Source organism: Chiloscyllium punctatum, chromosome 6, assembly GCF_047496795.1.
Source record: "Chiloscyllium punctatum isolate Juve2018m chromosome 6, sChiPun1.3, whole genome shotgun sequence".
In the NCBI taxonomy this organism is placed as follows: Eukaryota; Metazoa; Chordata; class Chondrichthyes; order Orectolobiformes; family Hemiscylliidae; genus Chiloscyllium; species Chiloscyllium punctatum.
This window is the reverse complement of record NC_092744.1, coordinates 50,505,632-50,524,950: the sequence shown is the minus strand read 5'-3', so window position 1 is coordinate 50,524,950 and position 19,319 is coordinate 50,505,632. Positions and strand designations below refer to the sequence as shown.

The 19,319-nt window shown below is 40.4% G+C and overlaps 1 protein-coding gene across 3 annotated transcripts in view; it reads left to right on the top strand.

Moving 5' to 3' along the window:
• The first annotated feature begins 5,385 nt into the window (after window positions 1-5,385).
• Window positions 5,386-19,319, top strand: part of ect2 (epithelial cell transforming 2) — a 76,790-nt gene continuing 62,856 nt past the window's right edge. For 2 of the 3 annotated variants that reach the window (XM_072572607.1, XM_072572605.1), the window contains exon 1: window positions 5,400-5,727. In XM_072572607.1, the coding sequence (XP_072428708.1) occupies window positions 5,598-5,727 (130 nt within the window). In that variant the 5' untranslated portion in view covers window positions 5,400-5,597. Of the gene's footprint in view, window positions 5,728-19,319 lie in introns of all 3 variants that reach the window. The other variant, XR_011960907.1, reaches the window with a different exon arrangement.

Genomic DNA, 19,319 nt, shown 5'->3' with positions numbered 1-19,319 from the left:
ACCTTGCTACGCAATCCTTGCTTCCTCAACCTTAAGTAAGCTTCCTCCTTCGTCTTGCTAGATGTTCCACATTTCTTCTCATCTAAGGTTCCTTCACTCTATCATCCTTCCCTTGCCTCAGTGGGACAAGCTTATCCAGCATTTGCAGCATGTGCTCCCTAAATAACATCCACATTTTTGTCATGTATTTTCCTGAGAATATCTGTTTCCAATTTATGATCCACAGTTCCTGACTAATAGCATTGTAATTCCCCCCAATTAAACACTTTTCTATACTGTCTGCTCCTATCCCTCTTCATGACTATAATAAAGGTCAGGAAGTTGTGATCATTATCAGTGAAATGCTGTCCCGCCAAGAGATCTGACACCTGTCCTGGTTCATTGCCAAGCACCAAATCCAACATGGCCTCCCCTCTAGTTGGCCTATTTACATATTGACATCCCTGACAAAACCTGCTGCATATGAAGTTGTTGCACTGAGGTGGTTCCAATCAACATTTGAGAAATTGAAGTCACCCGTGACAACAACGCTCTTACTTTTGCACCTTTCCAAAACCTGCCTCCCAATTTGTTCCTCAGTTTCTCTGTTGTTATTGGTGGGATCAATAGAAAACTCCCAACAAAGTGGTTGTTCCTTTACTGTTTCTGACTTCCACCCATAATGACTCAGTAGACAAGCCTTCCTCAATAACCTACTTTTCTGTGGCTATCCTTGACTAGCAATGCAACTCCCCTACCTCTTTTTACCTCCCTCTGTATTCCTTTTGAAACCTCTAAACCCTGGAACATTCCTGTTCCTGTGATATCCAAGTCTCTGTACTGGCCACAACATCATAGCTACAGGAATAGTGTCAGAAGACTGTAGTATAGCAAATGTTGTTCCCTTGTTCAAGAAGAGGGTTGACCTAACCCTGGAAAGTATAGCCTACTTCAGTTGTGGGTAAAGGGTTAGAAAGGTTAAGAGCGGACTTATAATCACCTAGAAAGGAATAAGTTGATTAGGGATAGTCAACACTGTTTTGTGAAGGGTAGGTCATGCCTCACAAACCTTATTGAGTTCTTTGAGAAGGTGACCAAACAGATGATGAGAGTAAAGTGGTTGATGTGGTGTATATGGATTTCAGTCAGGCATTTGATAAGGTTCCCCATGGTAGGCTATTGCACAAAAGATGGAGGCACAGGATTGAGGGTATTTTAGCAGTTTGGATCAGAAATTGGCTAGCTTAAAGAAGAGGGTGGTGGTTGATGGGAAATATTCATCTTGGAGTTCAGTTACTACTGGGTACTACAAGGATCTGTTTTGGGTCCATTGTTTATCATTTTCATAAATGACCTGGTTGAGGGCATAGAAGGATGGGTTAGTAAATTTGCAGATGACACTAAGGTCGGTAGAGTTGTGGATAGTGACGAAGGATGTGTAGTTACAGAGAGACGTAAATAAACTGCAAAGCTGGTTAAGAGGTGGCAAATTGAGTCTAATGTGGAAAAGTGTGAGGTGATTCACTTTGGAAGGAGTAACAGGAATGTAGAGTACTGGGCTAATGGTAAGATTCTTGATCGTGTAGATGAACAGAAGGATCTCTGTGTCCAGGTACATAAATCCTTGAAAGTTGCCACCCAGTTTGATAGGGTTGTTAAGAAGGCATATGGTGTGTTAGCTTTTATTGGTAGAGGGTTTGAGTTTCAGAAACATGAGATGATGCTGCAGCTGTACAAAACTCTGGTGTGGCCCCATTTGGAGATTGCGTACAGTTCTGGTCACTGCATTATAGGAAGGATGTGGAAGATTTAGAAAGGGTTCAGAGGAGATTTACTAGGACGTTGCCTGGTATGGAGAGAAGGTCGTATGAGAAAAGGTTGAGAGACTTGAGACTGTTTTTGTTATAGAAGAGAAGGTTGAGAGATGACTTAATTGAGACATACAAGGTAATTAGATGGTTAGATAGGTTGGACAGTGAGAGCCTTTTTCCTTGGATGGCAATGGCTAGCACATGGGGTCATAGCTTTAAATTGAGGAGTGATTGGTATATGACAGATGTCAGAGGTAGTTTCTTTACTCAGTAGTAGGGGTGTGGATGGCATTGTTTGCAACACTAGTAGATTTGCCAACTTTAAGGGCATTTAAATGGTCATTGGATAGACATATGGATGAGAATGGAATAATGTAGGTTCGATGGGCTTCAGATAAGTTCCACAGGTTGATGCAACATAGACGGCCGAAAGTGCTGTGCTGTGCTGTGCTGTAATATTCTAAGTACTCATCCATGCTCTAAGTTCATCACCCTTATTCCTGACAATTCTTGTGTGAAAAAAGCCACACTTCACACTGACTGCAACTTTGCGCTATCAATTGTCTATCTTTTCTCACAGACTCTCTGTATACTGTATCTGCCTATTCAACAGATACCTCATCCTCTGATCTGTAGTTCCAGTTCTCATTCCCCTGTCAAATTAAACCCTCGCAAAGATTTCTAGCATACCTCTCGCCCAGGATATTGGTACCCCTCCAGGCTTACTAACCCTTGGTACTAGTAGTAACCCTGAGATTACTACTCTGCTCATCCTGCCTTTTAGCTTACAACCTAACTCGTTATATTCACCTTAAACTAAGCACTAATCCCTTAAATGCAGAGACAGGAGAAATGACCCTGGAGATTCAGAAACAGCAGAGACATGGAACAAATATTTTTTCTGTCTTCACAATAGAAGACCTGTTATAAAACAGAAATAGAGTGAAATCTAGGGCTATTAAGAGTGACTAATAAGGTAGATTATGGAGACCAAAAGCTGTAGTACACTTGAATTTATAAAAGATATTTGATAAGGTACTACACAAAAAGTTAATAGGCAAAATAAGGACTTGGGGAGTTTGGGGTGTTGAAATGGATGTATTAAAATGAATCGAGATTGCTTCATGGACAGGAGAAGAAAATGGCCATAAATGATATATATTCAGGTTGGCAGGCTAGGATCAGTGCTCTATAAAATCTATGTATGAGTCAGAAAAAGACTTTATATATCTGATTGCTGATGATTCAAATCCAGGTGCCAATGCAAGGAAATCATAGAGTCTGCAAAGAGGTAAATACAAGTGAGTGGGAAATAGTGGCATATGTCAAGTGTAATGTGGAGGTTTATGAGGTTATTTGCTTTGGCTGTAAGAACAAAAAGGCAGAATTGTTTTTAAGTGTGTATCTTGTACATGTTACTGTTCAGAAACTTGGGTATACCCATATTGGGGAAAACCATTAGTAGGTAAATACATCAAGCAATTAGGAAAGTAAATGGAATATTAGCCTTTATTTCTAGTGGACAAGAGGTCCTGAATAAAGAAATATTGATGCATTTGTGCAGGACTTTGTGACACTACACTTTAAATATTGAGTCCAACTTGGTTATTTAAAGAAAAGAAACAATCTTCAGAGAGTTTTAAACACTGCCAGACAAAAATTTAATCATGGTCACTTCTATATCTAAACTGACTGTCATGCACATGTATACTGACAGCATGCAATTGACTATCATTTCCTACCCTACACCAGATTTGCAAACTATTCTTGATCTCTTCAATTCTGCATACAAAAAGAAACCTCACGTTGTCCTTGAATGTTGCCAAAACAAAAAAACATTTCAACCTAAGCCTGGTCAATCAAATATTCCATCCAAATATGCTGAAATGGAGACTCTGGAATATGTTGAGTACTTCCCATAACTTGGCAGCCACCTCTCACAAAAGACTGCCATTGGTGAGGAGTAAGGCATTTGACTTCGATATCTATTATATCCCTGGTACCTCAGACATACTCAGCAAATTATTAAATCTGAATAAAATTACTATAAGTTTCGTTAGCACCGCACATAACCTCTGCACCCTCACGAGGTTCCATTGTTCTCTTGGTGCAAAATCACAGTAGATTTAGTCTCTATTCATGGTGATGATTTTCTCCTAGACAATGATTATTTCTCCAAATTTCCAGTTGTCTTTAAAGAACATTTAAGTTAAAGAATATTTTGTGTGCATTAGTGGTAGATGCAATGTGTACACTATTCAGTATACTTAATACACTTAATAATTGGATCCCAAACGTTTGATACGTTTTGCCACAATAAACAACATTCTCATGGTTCAATGTCCCTCGTGAGTTGATTCAACAAAATACATTCCCTGGAAGAACAGTTTGTGTCAGATTATTCTCCAGATTTGGGGCAAAATGTAGTGGCATCTAGAGCCAGGATTTGTGATTTTCCAATTGTACATATATCAATCTTCAATTTTTTTGGTGCTGATCTATTCCTCTTTTGCCCCTTAGGTTTACATTATGTGTGTGAACACATTAGCGTAATTGCTCACCTTTACTCACCAGTGACAGAATGTTTAAAAACCGAAAAAATTGCAGATGCTGTAAATCAGAAACAAAAACAGAAACTGAGGAAGAGTCACCGGACCCGAAACGTTAACTTTGATTTCTCTGCATAGATACTGCCAGACCTGCTGAGCTCTTCCAGCAACTTCTGTTTTTGTTACAGAATGTTTTTAAAAGTTGTTAATTTAAAGGGACACGCTCTTCAGCAGGCTTTATGACTACCAAGAGCTGTCTTATTCTTGAACTGAGTCATTTTTAAAGTACAAAGTAATTATCTCTGGTAACTGTGGCAAACTCTGAATCCCGAATCAGAGACGTGCTGTCCCTAATTTACTGTTGGGGACATCTGGCCTATTTAAAGGTCATTGCACACGTGAAGTGGTTTACTCCATTCTGTTAAAACTAAAGGAAACAAGAACAGAAATTGCTGGAGAAAATCAGCAGATCATCCAGTATTTGTTGACAGATCTAAGAGCAGAGTGAACGTTAATGTTTTCAATCCAGTGACCCTTCTTCAGAACGAGTTTAACAATTTCCGCTTTAGTTTCCGATCTTCAGCATCTGCAACTACTTGTTTTTTATTACAATCGAAAAATAAAGAGAATTTCAGTTCTGTAGTTTAAGTTATAAACAGCGTCGGAGTAGTATATAATAGCGCTGAGATTGTGTGGTGTCGACTTTTCAAACTGAATTGGATAGTTGAATATGTTTCACAAGTTAATGAACCTGAACAAAGGTGGTTTCTTTCAATACAGTGTTTAGCACTCAGTGATAGCTCACTACACTTCGAATTACGGATGTTATGAAATATTCACTATTCCAGATTTCCAGCATGTCAAAGTTTGGGTTTTCCGAATGCCGTGGGGGGGGTCATCTCTATCGGATCGGGAGGGTACGACGGTTCACCGACCAATCAGGTACGGCCTTGGTGCCCCCAGCTCCAATCATCGGCAGCAGAATCTTAACTGTTCACGGGATGACCAATCAGAAAAGGACTTTCCAATTATCTCCATGCCTCTGCGTAGACCAATCAAAGAGGCGTTTAGATGGGTGGCCCGAATTTTGAATTTGGTTGTTGAGGACGCGGTGGGCTCAGGTTCCAAAGCCGTTAGAAGGCGAGAGAAAGCGCCAAATTTAAACCGGAGCTTTGCTTTTTTTTATTCGCGATACCTGTCCGCGGTGTTGTGGGTCGCTTGGATTGAGACGCGGCCGCTACTTACAGCCGGACTAACAATGGCCGAGTGGGGTTCAGCGGCCGTTAGCGCCGGGAATGTTCTGGTAGATTCATCCGGTTTCGACTCCAGACTCGCCGACTCCTCCAAGGAGCACCTCCTGATCGAGACTGTATCGGACGCTGTGGAAGGTAACACGAGTGTTTGACAAAAGGTTCCAGTTCCAATGCCCGAAAGCGGTTATGGCATGTTACTTTCCAATCCTCTGGGCCTCATTAGTACCTGATAACGATCCAAACTCCATCAGGGGTCATCTTCAACGGAAGAGGCGACAACGGCTATTCTGACGATAAAATATCATCTTATGACTCCATCTCTTCAATATACAGCACAACGCTTAGCTTAGTATTCATACTGCCCGATGTAAATCTTTGTAGCAAGTTGATAATGCATACCTAGGCTGAGGTTACTGCAATGCTTACTGTAGGCAAGTATTATATGGCACTTTATGCTGTTAGAATAATTAAAGCTTGCTTGTCAAAAAAAAAACACAGCTTTTGGTGTCTACGTCAACCAAGAAACCACTTTTCAGTAATATAGAACCTGAGATGTACAGCACGGAAACAAACCCTTTGGTCCAACTCGACCCTGCCCAAATATCCTAAATTAATCTGGACGCATTTGGCTCGAAACCCTTCCTATTCATTTACACACTCAGATGCCTTTTAAATGTTGTAATTGTACCCGCCTCCACCACTTCCTTTGGCACCTCATTCCATACAGGCACCACCCTCTCTGTGAAAAAGTTGCTCCTGAGGTCCCTTTTAAATTCCACCCCCAGTCCCCACCTTAAACCTATGCCTTCTTGTTTTGGACTTTTCTGCTTCGGGGAAAAGAGCTTGGCTATTCACCACATGCCCTGCATCATTTTATGAGCCTCTGACGCTCCCAGCCTATTCAGCCCCTTATAGCTCAAGCTCTCCAATCCTGACATCCTTGTAAATCTTTTCTGAGCACTTTTCAGAAAATAAAACCGTTTCCATGCTGTATAATTCTATAACTGAGTGTGCTGGAAATTTGAAACAAAGACAGAAAGTACTGGAGAAACTTAGCAGGCTTGGCAGTATTTTTTAGAGAGGAAAACTTAACAATGCTGCCAGATATGTTTTCCATTACATTCTGTTTTTAAGCACTTTACAGTGTTTAGTCTGAATGTATGCATGTTGCAGATTTGAAATGCATCTCCAGAGATCTTTTTTAACATGAGGGTTTCTGCCTCTGGTATCCTTTCTGGTAGTGAGTTCCAGGCACTCGCCCTTTGGGTGAAAAATCCTTTTTTTTTTCTCTTTTCTTCTTGTGCCCCACTCCAATATTGTTACTTTAAATCTATACCTCTTAAACACTGATCGTGCTAACTTGCTTTCCTAGCCACTTTATTGAGCCCTTCACTATTTTCTATATTTCCATCAAAACTCTCCTCAGCTGGAGAATAACTCCAGTTTCCCAAATCTGTCTTCATATGTGCATTTTTCCAGTCTAGGTAAAATCCTTGCAAATGTGTGTGGCATTTACTCTAGTGCAGTTACAGAGTTCTTTTTTTAAAAATCACTGTTCAGGCATGATATGATACCTCTGGAGCCTTTAAAATTCTTTATGCAATGAGGTGACCAGAACTGCACACATTATAAATTGTTTTATAGGTGGAACTTGAGTAGATTTTCCAGGATAGCTTGTCTACTCTTATTCTATACCTCATGCTCATAAATGAAAGTATTCCACATGCTGCCTTGAACGTCTACTTGACCTGCTCTGCTACCTTCTGGGATCTGTGGTGATTCACCCTGACGTCCTTAATTTCCTCTGCACCTTTCGATATATTCCTGTTAATTGTGCATTTCTTTGCCCATGTGCATCATCTTGCAGTTCTCTAGGTTGAATTTCATTTTGGCACTTGTCTGATAACCAGATTAGATTAGATTTTTAGTTCTTTGATATCAAACATGCATCCATTTTTTTGTCATCTGCAAACTTTATTTTATCCTCTCATTTTGTATTGAAATTGTTAATATATGCCACAAAAACAGGCCACGCTGTATATTGAGCCTTGGAACTTCAATGGAAGCAGCTTTCTAGTTAGCAAAACAACCATCAGCAAATGCCTTTGTTTTCTGTCACTGAGCCAATTTTGTATCCAGCTGGGAGATACAGGGAAATCTGGAAATAGCATATTAACAAGGATAGAAGATTGTCCAGGCAACTGTAAACAAAAAAAAAGTAGGCATAACTCATCTTTTCTGGTTGATAAGATATAACCAGACCTAATAAGAAATATGCCATCGGAATCCGTGTCATAACATCAACTTTTTAAAAAGTAATGGCTTGCATGAAAGAACTTGAGAGGGTTACTAAATTTGTGATAGATTTTTTAAAACAGTTATGAAGAGGACATATGGATGTGTTTGTCATGGGTAAACCCTCCTGCTTAATTTAAACCAGCAACACAAAAGATTTATCTTATGCAGTAATCCGTGAGAAAATTCAGAAGGTCAAGATCTGTTAAAGTGGTTAATTTTTACTTTAATTTCTTAAAGTAGAACAGAATAATTAACTAGCAACTTTTTACAATTCCTATCTTTTACATTTCCTTCTATAATACTAGTCAGATTTTAAAATCTCTGATTAAGATTAGATTAGATTAGATTACTTACAGTGTGGAAACAGGCCCTTCGGCCCAACAAGTCCACACCGCCCCGCCGAAGCGTAACCCACCCATACCCCTACATCTACATTTACCCCTTACCTAACACTATGGGCAATTTAGCATGGCCAATTCACCTGGCCTGCACATCTTTTGGAGTGTGGGAGGAAACCGGAGCACCCGGAGGAAACCCACGCAGACACGGGGAGAACGTGCAAACTCCACACAGTCAGTCGCCTGAAGCGGGAATTGAACCCGGGTCTCAGGCGCTGTGAGGCAGCAGTGCTAACCACTGTGCCACCGTGCCGCCCAGGTTTACCAAAAATTCAAATTTTCAAAACCAGCCAAATGTCGAATCTTCTCCTATCTTCCTCGGTCATCTTTTCTTCTTAGGGATATCTGTACCACAGCTCACTGACTAATAAAGGTACCTTTTTTAAGAAAGCTATTTTTCCAGACAGTCTGCAGATACTGATGGCTTGGCAGTTTTCCTCCAAGCTGTTCAATTTTCCCTGGTCTTATACCTGCCCCAAAGCCGCAGACTGTATCATTTGGCTTTTAAGATAGTCAATTTACTAAATTCAAACTTGATTGGAGTTTGGTATCTTTTTGGGGGTATAATTTAAACTGACCCAATTTTGGATTTGTTTTGTCTCCAAGCAACCAGCTAATTGAGTTGTTCGACCAAATGTTACATTTATACCTTGTTTGGAACACTTGGTGCTGTGTCAGGTAGTTCTGCTAGCTTTTAGCTCCCTTAAAGGTACAGTACACCACATAATCATAATAGATGCTGCAGGGTGGAATAGGTTAAGCAAGTTGGCAAAGATCTTGCAAATGGAGCAAAATGTGAAATTGACCACTTAGGTAGCAATTCAAAAACGTAACTCATTATCTAAATGGCAAAATTGTTTTGAGATATAGAGGGATTCAGGTGCTCTCATACGAGAATTGGCAAAAGATAAAGCAAGAAATTTAAGTAAGCAAATAGAAAGCGACTGTTTATTACTTCAGATATACCGTAAACTGGTGAGACCACATTAGAGAACTATGCACCCGTATGAATCTCCTTATTTAGGGAAGGATGGAACTGCATTTGAAATCAATTCAGGAAAGGTTTAATTTTCCTTGCATTGGGCAGGTTATCTTACAAGGAAAGGTTGGACAAACGAGACTTAAAACAACTGGAGTTTGCAATGGTAATATGGTGTGTTTGAAATAGAGGAATATTGACAAGGTGGAAGTGGGAAGGGATTTTCTCTTGTGGGAAGATCTAGAACAATATTAAAAGTGAGTGGAAGCAGAGTCTTTGAATATTTTTCAAAGGACAAGTAAAAGTACAAGCAAGGGATGAAAGTTATCAGCAGTAGATAGATGTTTGCAATAAATGCATCTGCCACAATTAGCATTCCCTTAACTTTCTTTCGGGTTGTACGGGTCCTCCAAGATCCATGTGAGATAGCAACTTCCAAAGCTTGTAAGGCAATGTCTCAATGGGTATTTAGACATTGGATTGCAATACACAGGACTTTGGAGCAACTGTGTGCGCGAGTTAGATGGAACATTGACCATGTTGTGATTGAATGGTGGAATAGGTTTGAGGGGTCAAGTGGCCGCCGCCGCCTCCGAATTCATATACTTTTGCCTCCAACTGTAATCTCCATTCACAAGTATTAAGCCAGCAATGGTGGCATTAGAATCTTACTAGCACTATCCCAACTGTACAAAATATATATGCAGTGATGTGTTTTTAGAAGGTTTGCAGCTCGAGTTGAGGTTCTGGATGTAGGTTTGCTTGCTGAGTTGGAAGGTTCGTTTTCAGATGTTTAGTCACCATACTAGGTAACATCTTCAGTGAGCGTCTGGGCAAAACACTGCTGATTCCTGCTTTCTATTTATATGTTTGGGTTTCTTTGGGTTGGTGATGTCATTTCCTGTTCTTTTTCTCTTGAGGGGGGTGTGGTGCTGGTAAATGGGGTCCAAGTCAATGTGTTTGTTGATAAGAGTTCTGGTTGGAATGCCATGCTTCTAGGAATTCTCATGCGTGTCTCTGTTGGCTTGTCCTAGGATGGATTTATTGTCCCAGTTGAAGGGGTGTTCCTTCCTTATCTGTATGTAAGGATGCCAGAGAGAGAGGGTCATGTCGTTTTGTGGTTAGTTGATGTTTATGTATGCTAGTGACTAGTTTTCTGCCTGTTTGACCAATGCAGTGTTTGTTACAGTTCTTGGACGGTATTTTGTAAATGACATTAGTTTTGCTTTTTGTCTGTATAGGGTCTTTCAAGTTCCTTAGCTGGTGGGTTTGTGGGCTACCATGATGCCAAGGGGTCTGAGTAGTCTGGCAGTCACTTCTGAGATGCCTTTTAATGTAGGGGAGAGTGGCTAGGGTTTCTGGATGCATTTTGCCTGCTTGTTTGGGTTTGTTGCTGAGAAATCGGTGGACTGTGTTCATTGGGTACCCAATTTTTTTTTATTAAACTGTATAGGTCATTTTCCTCTGCTCTGCGTAGTTCCTCTGTGCTGCAGTGTTTTGATGGCTTGTTGAAATAATATTCTGATGGATGTTCAGATGATTGCTTCTGTAGTTCAATCATCCCAACATCCATAAACGAAGCTGCAGTGCTTCATCTGGAAGCTCACTGAAGATGTTACCAAGTATGGTGGCAAAATATCTGGAAACTAACCTCCCAGCTCAGCGAGCAAACCTACATCGAATGATGTGTTTTGTTAGCTGCAGTAGTTTTTAAATAAGTACTTCCAACATCAATTCTGAGAGACAGCCACTTGGAAAGGCACCGATTAATCAAGCATAGCCAGTATGAATTTGTGAAAGGAAGATCACGTGCAAAAAACAAATTCAATCAGGTTCGTCAAACAAGTACAAAGGGAGATTAATAACATTAACTCAGTTGAAGTGGCCCATGTGGAATTGAGCAAGGCTCTTGGCAAGATTCCACATTGCAGCGTGGTCATCTTTTATTTTCCTTTTTATAATGTAACACATTATCAGGTGTCTTCTGGAAAACTAAGTACGATATGGGGACCTGTTCCCCTTTATCTGCATCCTGTTACTTATTTCAAAGAACTCCAATGAAGTGATTAAACATGATTTCCCTTTCTCCAAATCATGGTGACTCTTGCCTAACATCTTTAATGATTAGTTTCCAACATCTTTGCTATGAGGTATATCAAGTTACTTGGCCTATAGTTTTCTGCTGTTTGTCTCTTTTTTTTTTTTTCTTTTTGTAAAGAAGTGTTGTTCTCACTTTTCCAATCTGATTTGAGCTTTCTGTGGGTCTAGGGAACTTGGGTAAATTCAAATTAATGCATCAACTATCTCACTAGTGTTTTTGTTTAAGATCAGAGGGTGAAATTTGTAGGACCTGGGAAATTATCAGCCTGCAACTCCAACAAGTTGCTCTATAACATTTTTCTCTCTCCATTGGAAACTTTTGTATCTGTCTTTATAGTTTTTGCTATCTTTCTCTTGTGTTTCTTTTCCCCCTCTAATCTTTTGGCCATACTTTGCTATTTTTCATGTTCAGCCTGCTGCCTATCTTTAAACACTTAATGATTTTTCTTTAAATTTGATGCTATCTTTAAGCACATGTGTTAAGACCACCCATAAAATATTTTCTTGTTTTGAAATAGCCCTTTAAATGTTTTACAATTGCATTCGCCTATCTCTTAACCAGTTTGCTTTAGCTATCTCTACCTCCATGTCCTCATAATTGCTATGATTTAAGTTTTTAAAATACTAGTCTTGGACTTGCACTTCTCCCTCTAAACTGAATGCAAAATTCAATCTTTGTTCACTGCTACGTAATGGTATCTTAACTATAAAGTCACTAATTTATACTATTGCATTGCAAAGTAAAATTCTAGTATAGCTTGTTGATAGGTTCCAGAATTTGCTGTTCGAAAAGAACTAAATTGAAAACATTCTGTGAACCCCTCCTCTGGCTACCTTTCCATATCTGATTTTTGTGTTCCATTTGTAGATTAGAGTAATCCATGATCATTGCTATATTTGCCTGATGAACTTCCATGACCCCTTACTGTTAGAGGACTGTACACCGTTCCCACAAGTAACTTGCCTTCTATAATTTCTCACTTCTATCAATAAACTTAGAACCTTATGCTTATTTTGAATTTTGTTTGCTTGATACCAATTTGTCTGCGGTTCAAAAAATGAAGAGAATCAAATGAAGTTCTGATTTAATTTGATGACTAGCTGTTCCACTTGCCCCGCTTATGTCGTTGGTACCTATATGGATCAAGATGACCGAGTCCTCGTCGTAGAGATGCACAGCATGGAAACAGACCCTTCAGTCCAACCTGTCTATGCTGACCAGATATCCCACCCAATCTAGTCCCACCTGCCAGCACCCAGCCCATATCCCTCCAAACCCTTCCTATTCATATGCCCATCTAAATGTCTCTTAAATGTTGCAATTGTACCAGCCTTCACCACTTCCTCTGGCAGATCATTCCATACATGTACCACCCTCTGCGTGAAAAAGTTGCCCTGTAGGTCTCTCTTATATCTTTCACCTCTCACCCTAAACCTATGCTCTCTAGTTCTGGACTCCCCACCCCAGGCAAAATACTTTGTCTATTTTCCTATCCATGCCCCTCATGATTTTATAAACCTCTATAAGATCACCCCTCAGTCTCCGACTCTCCAGGGAAAACAGCCTGTTCAGCCTCTCCCTGTAGCTCAAATCCTCCAACCCTGGCAACATCCTTGTAAATCTTTTCTGAACCCTTTCAAGTTTCACAACATCTTTCCGGTAGGAAAGAGACTAGAATTGCACGCAATATTCCAACAGTGGTCAACCAATGTCCTCTACAACCGCAACATGACCTCCCAACTCCTGTACTCAATATGCTGACCAATAAAGGAAAGCATACCAAATGTCGCCTTCACTATCGTATCTACCTGAGACTCCACTTTCAAGGAGCTATGAACCTGCACTCCAAGGTCTCTTTGTTCAGCAACACTCCCTAGGACCTTACCATTAAGTGTAATAAGTCCTGCTCAGATTTGCTTTCCCAAAATGCAGCACCTCACATTTTATCTGAATTAAATATTGGCCCATCAGGTCAAGGACCTGTTGTAATCTGAGGTAACCCTCTTTGCTGTCCACTACACCTCCAATTTTGGTGTCATCTGCAAACTTACTAACTGTACCTCTTTTATGCTTGCATCCACATACCTCTCACTCTAAAATTCCTTCACAGTCCTGAGCAGATGCTAGTCAGGCAACACCGTCTTCAAGCTGTGTTTTTGTTTTGCTGCAGAGGACAGTGTCAATTGCTCTCACTATACTGCATTCCTTCTTGCTTTCCCTCTCACTTTAAACATTCCTGTATCATGGTCAATCATAAATACTTTTGAGTGTAAAGAATTTCTGTGGTTTTGATCCAGGAGTTTCTAGAGCTAGTTGTTCACTCTACTACGTCCTTTGTCTTTGTCCTTGAGTACCTTTTATAATTTGTTTATGCTAGATAAATTGAATCACAACAAATTACTTGGGATTCTCAATTTTGGAACAAACCAGATATTTGCAGATTGGATATGGCAGGACTTACTGTGTTTTTTTTTATCCCCTTGATGCTGTTTGATCCATCCACATTCATTCCTTTTCTTTAACTTGGCAGCTTAATGGCATTTAAGAAGTAACCACAATGCTAATTACCTTGAAATATGGGAGGATGTTATTTTTAAAGATTGTATAGCAGTGTTCTTGGAAACGTTCAAATTAATCTCGCAAAGTTAGTGTGGTTTGTAGAAGGAAAATATTGTTTAACCAGTTCTTGACTTTTGGAAGAAGCAACGTGCTGTGGATTTCTAGAAGACGTGATACATTGCCATGTCAAAGGTTAATGTGGAGGATGACATTGGCTAGCTAACTGAAAGTAAAGTAGGCATAAATGCATCATTATCTCATTGGCAAGATGCAAAGAGTAGAGGGCCACTGGTGGGGATCAATGTTGGGGCCCCTACTTTTTCTTTTTATAATTTAATTGAATGACTTTGATAAAGGCACTAAAGTTATGGCTACAAAATTTTGTTAATAACATATTGGTAAGAAAGAAAGTTGTGAAGAAGGCATTAAGTAAGTGATGTAGGTTGGTTAGCAAATTAAAATGTTTGGGACTGATGGATGATTGGCAGTATGGACAAGAAGTTTGCTAAGCTCTAGGTTACAGAGGGAAGGTATAGATGAGCAATTCTGACTAGAGAAAAGTTGCAAGTAGTATTTTCCTATAGGATTGGTGTTGGCAACTTTAGCCTTTTTCTGATTTTTAAATAAATGATGTGCAGATGGGTATTGAGGGCAAAATCTCTAAATTTGTGGATGATTTCTAAGCTTGGGTGAATAGTGAATTGTGAGGATGACACTGAATGACTTCAGAGGAATATTGGTAAGTTGGACAAATGGGCTGATACCTGACAAACGAATTTCAATGCAGAGGTACATTTTAGTGGAAGAAACATGGAAAGACGATACAGGCTCCATGGTACAAGTTTGAGTGGTGTACAAGTTCAGAGAAACCTTGGTTCAAGTGCATGATTCTCTGAAGATGGCCAGGCAAATTGAAACAATGGTTGCTGAGAAGGGTTAGAGGATCCTTGAGTTTATAAATGGAGGAGAAAGTGAAGACTGCAGATGCTGGAGATCAGAGCTGAAAATGTGTTGCTGGAAAAGTGCACAAGGTCAGGCAGCATCCAAGGAGCAGGAGAATCGACGTTTCTGGCATGAGCCCTCCTTCAGGAAGGGCTCATTTATAAATGGCGGCTAGAGTATAAAAGCAACGAAGTGATGGTGCACTTCTATGTATTATTGGCCAGACCACATTTGGAGTATTCTGTTCAGTTCTGGACACTCTTTCCTTAAAATAAAAAAAAAGATATTAATGCCTTAAAGTGGAAAGGAAGTACCAGGAATGAGGGATTTCTAGATACAAAGGAAGATCAGACAAATTTGGTTCATTCTTTGGAGCAGAGAACATTGAGGTGACTTCATTGAAGTGTTCAAATTTGTTAACAATTTTGATAGTGGAAACATTTTCTCCTCTTACCCTAAGCTCTTTTGCAGTGAACTCCAGTTCTTTAGGACAATTTTGCCTTTTTATGGCAATAAAGCATTCGGTTTATCAAGCAGGTGTCAAAGCAGTTTTTTTTCATGTAGCCTGCACTCTTCCTTTGCCTAACATGTCTAATTGCTTTCAATTCTTGTACAAGTTTGTTCTTGTCCTTTTTAATAGTTTATTCCAGATAGAGGTATTGCTGATTATTTCCATGTAACAGTTTATCTTTTGATTCATTTAATCCCTGAACAGTTACTAAAGTTTTGAAATCTATAATTTCACATCGTTGATTCCCTTACAATTTTAAAAATCTGTGTCTCAGCCTTGAATATTATTATCAACCAGCCTCCACGGCTCTCTGCAGGAAAGAATTCCACAGATTCTCAGAAGAACTATCTTAAATATCCTAATGGGTGACCCTTTACTCAGATCATGCCATGTTGTTCAAGACTCTCCCAGGAGGAGAAACAACCTCCCTGCTTCTACACTGTCAAGACCCTTTTTAACATCTTCCGTGGTTCATTAAGATCTCATCTCAACCTCCTAAACTCTGAGTATAAACCTAACTTACTCAATCTCTCCTCAAAGAAAATCTCTCCAATTCAAGAGGCATTTAGGGAAACGCATGTACAGACAATGGAGGGATATGGGCCATATGTACATGGAGACAGGATTCGTTTAGAATGGCAATGTGGTCAGCATAAACATGGTGGGCTGAAGGGCCTGTTCCTATGCTGTATTGTTCTATGTTCTTTTTTCCTGGAATCAACCTAGTGGATCTTTTCTGGTTTGCCTCAATGCCGGTATATCTCTCTTTTTTGATAAGGGGACCAAAATTGTTCTCCGTGTTGATGTATGAACTGATTTTTGCCTTGTTTAGTTTGCAAGACTGCCCTATTTTAACACTCTCTCTCTTTTCTATGAATTAAAGGCCAATTTCCATTTGCCTTCCCTTAGAACATAGAACAATATGGCACAGGAATGGGCCTTTTGGTCCACAATGTGTCGAACATGATACCAAATTAAACTAATCCCTTTTGCCCACCCTTGGTCCATATCCTTCCATTCCTCGCACATTCATGTGCTTATCTGAAAGTCTCTAAACTGCCCCTATCATATGCCTTCACCACCACTCCTGGCAGTGCATTCCAGACTCTACCACTGTGGGTTCTTTTAAAAAAAAACTTGCTCCTCTAATCTCCTTTGAACTTTTTCCCCTTCACCTTAAATGCATGTCTCCTAGTTTTAGACCTTTCAACTCCTGGGGAAAAAAGATTCTGACCATCAACTGTCTATGCCTTTCATAATTTTTATAGACTTGTGTGAAATCTCCCCTTAGCCTCTGATGCTCCAGAGAAAACAACCCAATTTTTTCTCTTCTCTCCTCTCCCTTACAGCTTTAACCCTCTAAACCAGGCAGCATCCTGGTAAACCTCTTCCATACCCTCTCCAAAACCTCTACATCCTTCCTGTATTCTGGCAAGCAAAAGTGAACACCATGTTCTTAAGTTTTGCCTAACCAAAGTTTTATAAAGCTACAACATGACATTCTGACTTGTTTACTTAATTTCCTGACAAAGGCAAGCATGCCATACACTACCTTTACCACCCTATCTACTTGAATGACCACTATGGACTTGAACTCCCAAGATCCCTCTCTACATCAGTGTTATCGGGATCCTGCCATTAAATGTATACTTTTCTTTAAAATTTGATCTCCCAAAGTGCAGTACCTCACTTACACAGATCAAACTCCACCTGCCCCTTTATCTGTCCATATCTAAAACTGATCTATATTCCATTGTATCTTTTGACAACCTTTTACACTATACAAACTCCATCAATCTTTGTCTTGTCAGAAACTATCTAATCCAACTATCTACATTTTTATCCAAGTCATTTATATATATCACAAAGTTTGGATGTAGGTTTGCTCGCTGAGCTTGAAGGTTCATTTCCAGACGTTTTGTCACCCTACGAGGTAACATCTTCAGTGGGATCTGGATTAGTGGTGCTGGAAAAGCACAGCAGTTCAGGCAGCATCTGAGGAGCAGTAAAATCTAGGATTCGGCAAAAGCCCTTTTTGACCAGTCAGTGAGCCTCAGGCGAAGCACTGCTGAAAATTCCTGCTTTCTATTTGCAGGGGAACCTCTCTTTATCTGAACGTGATGGGCGGGCACTATTTCATTCGGATAATCGATTAAATGCGTTTGCCTTTCCTATGGGGCTCTGAGTTTTTAAAGTCTGCTCCTCGTTCAGGAGACTGTAGCAGCATACAGCGTGCAAGACCCCACTCCCAAACCTGTCCAACGCCGTCCCTAACCCTGTCCAACACCATCCCCCGCCCCTCAAAACTGCCCACCAGGCCCCAACCTGTCCCAACACCGCTCACCTGCCCCCAACACTGTCCCCGCCCCCAACCCCGTACACACCCGCCCCATCTCTAGGGCACTGACTGAACGCCAACAACAAGACTGCTGCAGTTGTCTTTGTGGGGTAAGTCTCCAAATAGTGCGCACATGTCACAACTTTTTACTGAATGTTTTGACAGGTACCACCTTTGCCCTGTACAGGGCAATGTTGGAGAGATTGGTGAAGAAGGGTTTAGGGTTCACTCCTGTGTAGAACTCTGGGGAAAGTGTAGGAGAGAGAGAGAGAGAGAGAGAGAGAGAGAGAGAGGGAGAGGAAGGACAATTATTTGGAGACTGTGCCTGTTTAATCATTATAAACGAAAGATGAGATCTCTGTTGGAAACACGTCTTTGAAATGTTTCCATCAGGACCTCACTATCTCCTTCGGGTAATTGGTATTCGGATAATCGAGGTTCCTTTTGTATATGTTTGGGTTTCTTTGGATTGGTGATGTCACTTCCGGTGGTGAACTAGCCACAAAAAGACATGACTCTCTCTCACTCACTAGTATCCTTACATATGGATGAGGAAGGACACCACTTTGACTGGGACAACACATCCATCCTAGGACAAGCCAAACCGAGATATGCACGGGAATTCCTAAATCATGGCATTCCAACCGGAACTCTATCAATAAACACATCGAGTTAGACCCCATTTACCACCCCCTGAGAGAAGGAACAGGAACTAACTTCACCACAGGAAATAACCTCACCAACCCAAAGAAACCAAACATATAAATAAAAAGCAGGAATTTTCAGCAATGCTTTGCCGGAGGCCCGCTAAAGGTGTTACCTAGTATGGTGATGAAACATCTGGAAATGAACCTTCAAGCTCAGCGAGCAAGCCTACATCCCAAATCTCAACCTGAGCCCCAAATCCTCTCAACTTGATATATCACAAATAACAGAGGTCACAGTACGGATCCTTGCGGAGCACCCCGAGTCACAGATCTCCAGCTTGAAAAACACACTTTCACCAGTATCCTCTGCCTTATGTGGGCAAGCCAGTTCTGAATCCATGCAGCCGCCTCACCATGGATCCCATGCATCTTAATCTTCTGGATGAGCCCACCATGAGGGACCTTGTTGAAAACCTTACTGAAAGGCATTTCTTTTTGTTTTGTAGTTCATGCACCAGGACTACGAAATCCCTCTATAACGTTTTTGCAGTCTTTCCCTACTAACTCCTCTTTTCTTCCTGCCAAAGTGCATAACTTGTCTGTTTTCCTACATGATATTCTATCTGCCAGGTTTTGGCTGCTTGTTTAACCCGTCTCTATTCTTTTGTTATCCTTGCAATTTTGTCTCCTCTGTGCACTTGGTAATTGTACATGCACTTAGTTTGTTCAAATAATTAATCTCCATTGTAAATATTTCTGAATCTAATACTGATCTCTGTGACACTCAACTAGAACAGGTTACCAGCTTGACAATGCCTTCTATTATAAAATAGAAACTGCTGAACTGATTCTGAAGAAGGGTCACCAGACCTGAAACCTAAGTTGTTATTTTTTTGTTTCACATCTTCAGCAGCTGCCATTCTTCTGTTTTTATTTCTGTCTTGTATTCCTAGC